The sequence below is a fragment of the Balaenoptera musculus genome, chromosome 4, assembly GCF_009873245.2.
Source record: "Balaenoptera musculus isolate JJ_BM4_2016_0621 chromosome 4, mBalMus1.pri.v3, whole genome shotgun sequence".
NCBI classification, from domain to species: domain Eukaryota; kingdom Metazoa; phylum Chordata; class Mammalia; order Artiodactyla; family Balaenopteridae; genus Balaenoptera; species Balaenoptera musculus.
The window spans coordinates 84,649,549-84,662,026 of record NC_045788.1 but is presented as its reverse complement, the minus strand read 5'-3'; the positions used below and the strand labels follow the sequence as shown (position 1 = coordinate 84,662,026).

Genomic DNA, 12,478 nt, shown 5'->3' with positions numbered 1-12,478 from the left:
GGGTGAGCGAGCGAATCTTCATCTGATCCTCCCCATTGCTCACATTAGGTCCCTGGTGCCAAAAAGGTTGGGCACCGCTGTTTCAGGTTGTTACCAAAAAAGTAGTCGTTTTAAAAGTGGATCTTTTAAAAACGCACTTCTGAACTTGTTGCTTTTCTATGGGTAACTAGTAGGTGGCTTTTTATATTTAGCGTGGAATACAGGCTCTTCATGACCTGGCTGCTTCCTCCTTCCCCACTGACTCTTTCCTTCTTCCTCTCTGTGTCTTCCTCTCCCCGCCCTCCCCAGTCATGGTGAACTGGCTTGCCAGGCCGCTCCCCTTCTCTGCACACTTGCATTTGGTGTACGTGAGTTCATCTTACTTGATATTTCAGCAGCATTTCACACCATGGCACACTCCCTCTATTCTGAAACACCTTCTTCCCTTGATTTCCGTATCATTCTTTCTGAACTTTGCTCTACCTCTCTTGTATTTTTCTGTCCTTTTTTCCTCCTCTTCCACTCAGCCTTTTCATGCCAGACTTTCTTTGGGCCCAGCCTTAGGTTCCCCTCGTAAACCTACTGAGCTCAGCTCTGCTCCATATCCAGTGGTTTACTATAAGGGATTTTTATATTTAGCAAAAGTATATAAAAATCATTTACAGTACAATTAATGTGTATTTTTCTCATAGCTATTTGGTTACCATGGTACAGTGAGGATATGTATCTACGGTTTAGGTCAGTAAGACCTGCCATAATATGCCAAGAGCACTGGTTTTTAGGGAGTAAAAGCTAGCCCCATAGTGAGCTCTCTTCAGTTTGAGCGAGTAGTATCCTCCAGTGTCGCTTTGGTACCTCATTCTGCTGTTGTATAAAATGATAAGATTTTAGCAACCCTACCTCCCCACAAAAGGTTGATTCTTGCAGTCTATCAAGTAGCGTTTGACATGTCTACACACTTTACCAGACTAGGTGGAACAGCTTGGTAGCTGTTTCTAGCTAGGTAGAAATTAGGGCAAGATCTGATTTTTCATTTAGAAGAAAATTTTTCTCCTGGGAAATAAATTAGAACTGGTAGATGAGACTCTCTATAGTGTTTATTATAGTCCAGGTAGGTTCCTGCCGGGAAATTATTCTGAATAAAGGAAAAAATATTTCTAAAGGAAAGAATTATTGAGTAATCAACATGTAGACTTTTCAGTGATGAAGGATATGCCGACTGCTTCTTGGAATTGCTCCACCTGAATAGCTCATTCTTCTTGACATTTCCTGACATTCCATTTACAGTACTCAAGAGTTGCAATCCTTGATAGTCGTAAAGGGTTAATGCAGGAGTCTGATGGGGATGTGACATTAGTACTGAAGAAGTGGGGTATGAAGAAGCGATGACATTGCCAGAATTGAATAGGAAGTATTAGCATGGAGAAGAAAATTTAACCCTTAATATATTTAATTTAAAAAATGAGATTAAAATCATATTGCAATAAGCATTTTACATAATTGAGCGTAGGCAAGATATTTTCATTTGCATTTTTTGTTTCTAGTCAGTGTGTAGAACAGAAGAAATTGGGAACTGTCTCTTTAATAAAACCCTGTTTACCTACCCTCTTCTAGTAGGAGTGGCTTAGGAACCTGTAGAGTGAGGTGTAACTTCCAATTCTGCATTCTGAAGGGCAGCCTTGGATAAGAGTGCTGATACTACAAACCAGGAAGTGACAAATAATTTGCCTTAAATTATAGTAGAACTTGTCTTTTATAAGGAAAACGTCTCATAACAAAACTAGAAGATTGAAGCATGGTTGTCACTAAATGTTTGGAACTCTGCTGCAGATAAAGACTTTGCAGCGTACTTAGAATACAAAGCTTTCTGGGCCAGAAATTGATCTGACTTTTGAGCCTTATCTGATTACTGCTTGATTCGTCTTTATTTTGTTCAAGTGCTCAGCAGGTTGAACGGGGAACCTTCCTCCCCATTGTTAGCAGGTAGGTGGTCAGCCTTTGTTTAAAATTTAAGTTGTTTTTTAAGGTTACTTAACCCTGGTTCTGCTGCTGATTATTGGAAGAATTACGAATATCAGTCTGGGTATATGTTTTAATGTTTGACTATTCAGCATGGCTGTAAATAATCATTTTTGTGACTTTGTGCCAACTTTGTAGAAAAAGTCATTTTTAACAAATTAGCAAATCTATAAGGTGACAAATTAAATGAGTTCTATTTTGTTTTCTATTAACCTTATATGTTTAAATTTAATTAACAGATTAAAAGTCTATTGAAATTACTCTGCTATTAACTTCCTGATAGTATTTGATAATATATTTAAAACATTTATTGATGTAGTCAAATAAAATTGTATTTTTGTTGTTACTATTTTACTTACAAGTTTCATTTCTTTCACTCTTAGAAAGCTGTCTGAGTGTTTAGCTCATTGTTTATCTACTTGCTTTAGTTTGTTTTTGGAATACTTTGATACCTATTATTTCAGAAGACTTTTTATAAAAGGTTAATCTTCCACAAGTATATTGAAATATTGCTTGTTTCTCTTTATAAAGTTAACCATGCATTTATGACACTAAAATTGTTTCAAAGATAACATCTTTGGAATATTGAGCTAATTATTAGTATGAGCTAACTGCTATTGTGAAAAAAAAAGAAAGCCATTACACAAATGGTTCTTCTGGAGTGGGAATCAGAAATGTGTGTGGGTACCTTTCGGATCAAGAACAGTGGTTTCTTTCTCTACCACTAGTGATCCTTTTTATTTTTCTTCTATGGACACTATGCTTCAAAAGACTTTTTGTCAACCAAATAAGTGGTGTATATTAAATAATAAAATGTTAGAACATTATCGTCTCTTAGGGATACATTATTTCCAATGAGAGTTTCTTATCAGCCTGAGATAACCACTCTAGGTTAATATGATTCAGCCCCGAACGAAGAGGCCTGACATTTTACCTAGCTTGAAAAACTTTATTGTAGGTAACTGTTTGGATATTTTTGACTTTTTGAAATACTGATAGTAACATCTGAAGTTTCAACAACTACTCTTAAGGAATCTTAGTCATCTGGGAACTAGCAGTCTAAAGTGCAGAAATTCTGTTCTTAATATCTTTGAGTTTCCATGAAATGTAATGAAGGTCATCTAGTGTAATGTAACAAACAAAGATACCGTAGCTACTAGACAGAGAGGAGAAACAGGGAAAAAGAAAAAAGGAAATGTAGTATTTGTCATTGGGAATGTCTGCGAGGAATTCAAGATGTCTGTATGTTTTTGCCCCATAAAATTTCCCTGTATTTATCCCTACTATTTACCCACTTAAAATTCTTACTCTGATTAGTCTGATAAATTGATAACTGACTTCAAAACAAATATTGCTTATGTGTTTCATGTATTTTATTCTATATTTTTATGTAGCTTCCCTCTCCCAAATTTTTTTATTTCTCCATTTCCTCTATTCATGTCCTTCCTTCAGCTTAGCTGAAGACCCTTCTGCAATGTGAAGCCTTATCTGATCACCCTAAACCACAGTAATATTTCTTTCCTTTAGATTTCTATATCATGTTGATTCTACCAGTTCTTTAGTACATAATAATGATATAGCTTGTCATATTTAACTTTTACTTAAAAGTTTGCAGTGTTTCTTCAATTAAATTATAGTTGTTTGAGAGCAAGTAGGACATCATTTTTATCCGTTTTAGCATCTAGTGCAGTGATACACATGTGGTAGGTTCTAAATAAATATCTGTTGAATGAATGAGAGATGTAAAGAATCTTGCCAACAGTTGCTTCAAGTGTTATGCTGCCTCCCTCTACCTTGCTTAATTATGTAATTAACCATCTATAATGTTTCTAAAAATCAGACTGTTGGTTGTCATACTATTATTGTTTTTGTTTTCCTTTGTAACACATGCATTTTTTATATTAGATTATTTAACACTGATATGATACCTACAAAGAAAGAACAAGCTGGACTTTATTAAAAATAAATAAAAATAAAAACGGAAATATTCTGAATTCCAGACTCTTGCATTTTATATTTTAGGAAAATATAATTTAAAATTTACTGATATATGAGGTTTCAAATATAGTTAAAATATTCAGATACATTATGAATTAAGGGGAGGGATTCTGAACTGACGTTTGGTATCCTGAATGGTGATCCAGTCATCCTGATAGACTGGTTGGATTGCAGAATTTAAATCACAGATTAGTAATTGCCAGAAACGATGAACAAATTATTTTATAAAAAGAGGTTTTTAAATGTCTTACACCCATTGACAGTAGTTATTATATTACACACTTTAAAATCATCATCTACCTATTCCCAGTATCAACTATGTTGGATACGTTTTGTTAACCCACTTTTTATAGATACAGAAAACTGATATCTAGAAAGGTGGAATAACAAAGCCATACACTAGTAACTGCACAACAGGTCATTTTGCCTTCAGAATTCATGTTTTGAATCACTATGTTGTATACTATGTTATGTTTTCCAATAGTCAGGGTAATCTTTCTGTCATTCTAGAGCTTGACCAGACAGGAATTCTGGCAGCTGCTCCAGCAGAACTATGGCACTGAGCTAGGCTTAAATGCTGAAGAGATGGAGAACTTGTCCCTGTCGACTGAGGATAATGTGCAGCCAAGGTACTGCAAAATGTTTTGAAATGTCAAGATTTGTTAATCATTTATTAATCAAAGCAGAATTATTTTAGACTGTACTAATTCAGGCTTTCTATTTATTCACCATCCAGTGAAATTTGCCTCTTGCTTCTCTGTAGTGGAATGAGTGAAAGGTGAGGACAGTGAATAGTTTGCTAAATTGGTAAGCAAATACAGGTCAGATGAGGAAATGTTAACTTTGTAACTGTGTCACCTAGGATTTGCTTAAAGCATGGGGTTAGTAAACCTTTTTATTAAGGATATGGAGAAGTACCTAGTGAAATCTCTGCACCTATAGATAACAATAAAGAAAATTAGCTGGAAGATATTTTAAGGGATACAAAGATAATATGACTTTTCCTCAAGGATACCCTAGCATAGTACTTGACATGTAGTTGGCACTCAATAAATATTGAATGCATTAATGAAAGGAGCTTATAGCGCTACAGGGAATGCAAATAATTTTAATACAGGGTTGAAAATGATAAGGGCCAAAAAGAGCAATAGATAATGTGGGAAAAATTCAGAGTGGAGAGAGATTATTTTTGACTGATGGGAATTCACTTGGAAGAGTGGACATTATTATTAACCTGTACAAATAGAAGTGCGTTTTGTCCAGTGGTAATTGAGGTCAGAGCAATAAAAACAACTAAGGATAATACATGAAAATTCTAGAGCAAACATTATGCTAAGTGAAAGGAGCCAGTCACAAAAGACCACATATTGTATGATTCTATTTATATGAAATAGAGTCCAGAATCAGTAAATCCATAGAGATAGAAAGTAGATGAGGAGTTGCCAGGGACTGGGAGAAAGGGAGAGCAGGCACAGGGCACTGCTGATGGGCACAGGGATTCTTTTGGGGTGATAAAAATGTTCTCAAATTAAATAGTGGTGATGACTGCACAACTCTGTAAATCACTGTATTGTACACTTTAAATTGGGTGAATTTTATGATATATGAATTATACCTTAATAAAAAATCAGGTGAATTATTTATTTAAAAATTCTGTAGCAAATAAGTCTTAAGATGGAAATCTTTCAAAGTCTCATGTGTGTACAAAAATTTTATTCTATCTAGATAAGTCTTCTAGTTATACTGATCCTATTTGTATTGTGTCAGCTCAGCGTTAATATTTTGCAGTCTTTTTTACATGGTTACACATGTATATTTTATTAGGTTTCTGTAAAGTTAAAAATTTCCATTGGCCTACTCTCCTTGTCAAGTTTACTAGGCTTGGGACTTCCCTGGATCCTCATTCCCTCTTCTACTCTTTTTCTCATTCTTCCAATCTCTGAGAGAAGCATATCTACCTCACGCCTTTATTTCCTCAGCTCTTCCATCTTCTTTCTTTTCACTTTCAATCTTTCCTTCACTCTCCTTACTCTTTTTTTCTTCATTTCTCCACAATCCACCTCCATCCTTAAAATCCTCAAGTACAGACCCTCAGCTGGTGGTCTTGTCTCCAGGAGCCGTTTTCCTTGTTTGGTTCCCTCAGAGTCCTGCTATTCTGTCTGGCCAGGAGTAACTGGGTAGTAAACCTAAGTATTATTTGGGTGGAGTAGAATAGGCTTTTTTAGCTTTTCTGTCTCCTTGTCAGGATAATGTGGATTCAGATGTCAGGCAGCCACTTTATTTTAGGAGAGCTTTAAGTCTAAACATAGCAATGATTACATGGGAATGCTAATTGCTCAATAAAGTTGAGGTCTGGAAGTTAGATCCATTGTGCTGCTTTTATATTTAATACACTTTCCTGTTTTTCCCCCCACTCTCTGAAAGAGGAAAAGAAGGTCCCAAGACATTTATTGTAATCTTGTCCCTATGACCATTTGAAAGCTTTGCCTTTAACCTTAGGAATTCCTGTTCTCAGGAACGAGAAAAACAAGAAGGGAGGCATGGATTGATGGATGGGCTCTGTGCTCAGACATCAGGAGCTTCCCCTTCCTGGAGGGATGTGTCATCTCAGCTGGGACGGAATCTGAAGGAAGGAGATGAGATCTAGAACTGCCTTCTGGTGTTAGCTGGCATCCAACTCAAACACCTACCCTGCACCTTTCGAAGCTTCTTCATTGTCCACAACTGAAATTTAAATAAGCAATGTTCGTTTTATTAGTTGCTGTTACGGCCACTTGTACTTGGTTAATTTCTTAACGGTTTCTGAAGTTTATAAAATCTTATATGAGCATATTTTATTTTCAGCAGTGAAGTCAATTTGCATGTGATTTAAGAAGATAGCTTTGTTATAAGTAGAAGCTTATTTGTTACATTACAAAAAGAAAATTTGTTGTCAAAATGCTTTATAATAGAAAAGGACCTCAGTGAGGAGGCTAAATCAGCTATTTGTGTGGAAGTGACCTTGTTTATGTTTCTGTGATGTGTTTCTTACAGAAGTCCAAGAAGAAGCAGCTTGGATGGCTGTGGGGAGAGAGATGAAAAATTATCCAAGCCAATCAGTTTTACCCGTGAATCAATTAGTCGGGTTTCAGAAACAGAGTCAATTGATGGAAATCCACCAAAAGGGGTTAGTATATGATATCCCTTTTAAAATCTGTCTGATACTGCCATGTGTTCATCATAATGGAAGAGCAAATAAAAATACAATATACAAAATGTTTAAAAACTTAAGATGTCAGGCTGCTCTTTTATTTTAGGACAAGAGTTTTAAGCCTGTAAGTTGCAGAGGTTTTATGGGAATAATATGTGGTTCTGTTCAGAGCTGGATATGGTGCAGAGTTACCAGGCAGCTCCCTGAGCATCAGTCTGTAAGGGGGAGAGACATCATTAAAAATATAATAAGGTGGAGAAATTCATAGTTAGCAGAATTTTTCCCATAGTAGGTAGTGTGCGTAGTGGAAAGAATCTGTATTGAAGGGGAGATGAGAACTCTGAACACCATGGTTGAATAACAATAGATGCTTGTTAAACTGATTACTAAAGCAGGCACATCCAGTTAATTACTGAGCTTCATAGTTAGTTTCTTTCTTTATTTTTTCAAGTATTATTATAAGCCCTTCAATTTTTTTAAATTTCAGTGAGTTTCTGTCACTTGAAGTCATTATTATTACTACTTTTTATACTCAGTTTGTCCCCTCTGCCAATGGGAGCCCCTTCAGGTTGGCTCCTTTGTCCTTTTGAAATAATCAATAATCTTTGATGACTTCCTTTCTTTCTGGTACAGTAATGTGTCCCAGGCACATTTTGTATACTTTCTGTCCCAGACTTAGTATCAGCCATTTTTTCTAATGAGCCATAGTTTTAATGAAGAATGGTACTTAGACCACATTCTGAGTGCTAAGTGTACAACTTTTGTTCTTCTGATTGGGGATGCAAGTTTGGAGCCAATACTGAATTTCTTGTTTTAGATCAGAGCATTGGCTTCAAATCCTACCTCTGCCACTTGCTAACTGTATGACCTTAAAGAAATTAACTTAATTACTTAACCTTTCTATGCTTTTGTTTTCTCAACTATAAGATGAGGACACTAATACCCCACAGGGTTTTCTTAATAAGGACTAAATGAATTAATATATGTGAAAATGCATTGAGCAGTCCCTAGCACATATTAAGTATTCAATAATCATAAGCTATTATGATTGAAGGTGAATCTGTGTGTGGCCAGCAGTGGACCTTTTCTACCTTCTCTCATGGAGCTCCCAGCATCTGCTGTGAATAAATGTTGGGGAAACACTGAAACAGAATATATTTATGTAAAAGGCCACCAAGTTATAAACTTGTTTCAGGCAATCATCACGCACCTATCTCAGTCTGATTTTGTGTTGTGGATTTCATGTAAAACTTATTCATCAAGAGACCCTTAGGAACTTACTGCTGGTGTAAGGGAGGTGATTCTGAATGCTAATCCCCTTGTACGTTCTCACTGAGAAGACCAAACCACTCAATTTTGGGGTGGTAACAGGACAGGGGATCTCTTGCAGTCCCCTCCTTTTACAAAAGTCTGACTTGAGGACTGGGTTCTCAGAACTACTAATATTTCTTGGGTCCTTCCTACAGCCTCTTTGACAATGCCTTCTGTACCTGCTCTTGGGATAGTTAACCTATTTATTGGTCCTTGCTTCTAGTTTTGTCCCTAAAGGAAGTCATATGTTCTCTAAGGAAAGGGAATGGAATGTAGAGGAATAATTTAATGTTTTAAGATTGATTATATATTCATTGATGTTTAGTATAGATGTTTTCAGGTTATGGAATACAAGTAATTTATTTTTTTAATTTTTTAAATTTAAAAAAAATTTTCTTTTTAGTGTTATAGTTGTTTTTTTTTTTAACATCTTTATTGGAGTATAATTGCTTTACAATGGTGTGTTAGTTTCTGCTTTATAACAAAGTGAATCAGTTATACATATACATATGTTCCCATATCTCTTCCCTCTTGCATCTCCCTCCCTCCCATCCTCCCTATCCCACCCCTCTAGGTGGTCACAAAGCACAGAGCTGATCTCCCTGTGCTATGTGGTTGCTTCCCACTAGCTACATATTTTACTTTTGGTAGTGTATATATGTCCATGCCACTCTCTCACTTTGTCACATCTTACCCTTCCCCCTCCCCATATCCTCAAGTCCATTCTCTAGTAGGTCTGTGTCTTTATTCCCGTCTTGCCACTAGGTTCTTCATGGCCTTTTTTTTTTTTTTTTCCCCTTAGATTCCATATATATGTGTTAGCATACTGTATTTGTTTTTCTCTTTCTGACTTACTTCACTCTGTATGACAGACTCTAACTCCATCCACCTCACTACAAATAACTCCATTTCATTTCTTTTTATAGCTGAGTAATATTCCATTGTATATATGTGCCACATCTTCTTTATCCATTCATCCGATGATGGACACTTAGGTTGCTTCCATGTCCTGGCTATTGTAAACAGAGCTGCAATGACCGTTGTGGTACATGACTCTTTTTGAATTATGGTTTTCTCAGGGTATATGCCCAGTAGTGGGATTGCTGGGTCGTATGGTAGTTCTATTTTTAGTTTTTTGAGGAACCTCCATACTGTTCTCCATAGTGGCTGTATCAATTTACATTCCCACCAACAGTGCAAGAGGGTTCCCTTTTCTCCACACCCTCTCCAGCATTTATTGTTTCTAGACTTTTTGATGATAGCCATTCTGACCGGTGTGAGATGATATCTCATTGTAGTTTTGATTTGCATTTCTCTAATGATTAATGATGTTGAGCATTCTTTCATGTGTTTGTTGGCAGTCTGTATATCTTCTTTGGAGAAATGTCTATTTAGGTCTTCTGCCCATTTTTGGATTGGGTTGTTTGTTTTTTTGTTATTGAGCTGCATGAGCTGCTGGAATACAAGTAATTTAGAAGTTTGGTCCTTTTTTTCCTTTTGCACCCAAGAGCAGTAAAGTGAGATTCTCAGATATCATGAATATCCTATGTCACTTACTTTGTTTCATTTTTACTTCCAACAAAGTTGGAAATAACAAAAAGTTAGAAATAACATTTTTTCCAAGAATAAAATAGGTTTTTCTTAAGTTATAAAATTAACACCCTTTGTAAAAATTCAGGAAATATAGAAAAATATACAAAGAAATAAAAATTGTCCAGATGCTAACCATTCAAAGATAGGGGCTGTTACTTCTCCTATAAGTATCTGTCCATATTCTTTATAATAGGAACTATATCTTAATTAGAAACAACAGGAGAAATATGTGGAAAGTTACTCTACTTAGCATCTAAAGAGACCCTGGGTCAGCTAATAAACCTGTTGCTTCGTAGTGTGGAACTCCGAAATAAATCAAGTCTTGATTTTAACAATACTCTCTGATTGAAAAATCAATCCTCGACTAGGATAGTATAATCCTTTAATAAATTGAGTCCTGGGTCCCGGTTGTTATTCTGCTTTCTGAGCGGCCAATGGAAACCGGTCTCCTCCCTGGAGCTGCTTCTGTTGTTCAGTGCTGCTCAAAGATCTCATGGGGCAGGAAGTTATAGATACGCTTTTGCTGTCTTTCATCTGCTTATACACAGACAATACAAGAAAGTACATTGCTGTGTAGTTTATATTTATCACACTGTTCTATTAAGCCTAATTATAATACTGTTCTACTTGAATACTACTAACATAGCAATAGCATTCATACTTTAATGCCTAATATTAAATTTATTATAGAAATGACATATCTTTATTAAGCCATTCCCAGAAAGTATGGATAGCAGTATATACTGAATATATTTTAATGCCCAATTCCTTAGTCCCTTAACAGCAAAGCCAACTCTGTTCTTATGGGTTTGCTGCGAAATTAATTTTCCCTTTTAATCTTTTCTCCCTCACTGTACTCTTATGTGACTTTTATCTCTCTTTTTTCTTTCCCTTTCCCCTTTAGTTACTGGTCTTGAGAGATGGGTGAGTTCTCTTCCTTGAGGTGATGGGGCAGGTATTGTCTGGGGAAACTAACTGGGTTTGACTCCTTTCCTTTGCACACCCCAAAGAACTGACTGTTCTATTATTTTTGTCCTTTGTCCCCTTTCTCTTCGACTTAAGTGATTCACACGTTGTTAATTGTCTGTGAGTTCTTTTTTTATGATGTTCTTCATAAATTTATTGTTCATTAATGTATAAGAAGATGACTTTAGGATGGTCTATGTTATCTACCAATATTTTTTGGACTGAATTGGAAATGTGATACAAACATAACAAATTTTTCAAAAAGCAGTATTTCGAAGTGTCTTTATTATTAAAGATCTCATTGTTTGCTTTTTAGGGGTTAGGGAAAGAGGAACCCCAAAGTGAGAAACAGATCAAAAGCCCTTCACTAACTTCAGAAAAGAGGTTAAGTAGACTGTCATCAAAATCACTGGACTTGAATAAAAATGAATATCTTTCTTTGGACAAAAGCAGCACTTCAGATTCTGTTGATGAAGGTAAAGAATTTCTTATAAATTTTAGTAAAATTTCAGTTACGTCTTTTAATGTTTACTTTTATATTAGGTGTGTGCAAATTGAGCATTTGGTTTTTGCATTAGATACAGTCTCACTCTATAATGAACCAAAAAAGGATGGATAATAAGAAATAGAGGAAAGGGGCTGCTAAATTTAACCTCTCTCCACTTTTCAGAAGCCTGGAATTTGAAAATCTTCATCACATTTAGCTTTTAATGTCCCAAGCCTTAAGATGGTGGAGATGAAGCAGTAGCAAGGGAAAAGCAATTTTTTTCTTTTTATCCATGACTCATTTGTAACTGGATGTTGTACTTCTTATCTCCCTCACTTGTTTTTCTCCTCCTTCAACCCCCTTCCCCTCTGGCAACCACTTGTTTGTTCTCTCTATCTATGACTGTTTCTGTTATGTTTGTTCACTGTTTTGTTTTTTAGATTCCACATATAAGTGAAAGCATACAGTATGTCTTTGTCTGACTTATTTCACTAAGCATAATACCCTCTAGGTCCATCTATGTCAAAACGGCAAGATTTCATTCTTTTTTATGGTTGAGTAACATTCCATTGTGTGTGTGTGTGTGTGTGTGTGTGTGTGTGTGTGTGTGTGTGTATATATATATATATATATATATATATACACCACACCTTCTTTATCCATTTATCTGTTGATGGGCACTTAGGTTGCTTCCATATCTTGGCTACTGTAAATAATGCTACAGTGAACATAGTGGGGTGCATATATCTTTTTGAATTAGTGTTTTCGTTTTCTTCAGATAAATACCCAGGAGTGGAATTGCTGGATTGTATGGTAGTTCTATTTTTAATTTTTTGAGGAACCTACATACTATTTTCCATAGTAACTGCACCAGTTTACATTCCCACCAACAGTGCACAAGGGTTCCCTTTTCTCCACATCCTCCCCAATACTTG

At 35.8% G+C, this 12,478-nt stretch overlaps 1 protein-coding gene across 4 annotated transcripts in view; it reads left to right on the top strand.

Annotated features, from left to right (window-relative positions):
- The window catches only part of GRAMD1C (GRAM domain containing 1C), a 100,599-nt gene that overhangs the window by 65,238 nt on the left and 22,883 nt on the right, over positions 1-12,478 (top strand). For 3 of the 4 annotated variants that reach the window (XM_036851719.1, XM_036851718.1, XM_036851721.1), the window contains 3 exons: positions 4,507-4,625; positions 7,030-7,162; positions 11,373-11,532. In XM_036851719.1, coding sequence (XP_036707614.1) covers positions 4,507-4,625; positions 7,030-7,162; positions 11,373-11,532 — 412 coding nt within the window. Of the gene's footprint in view, positions 1-1,663; positions 1,963-4,506; positions 4,626-7,029; positions 7,163-11,372; positions 11,533-12,478 lie in introns of those variants that run through there. The other variant, XM_036851720.1, reaches the window with a different exon arrangement.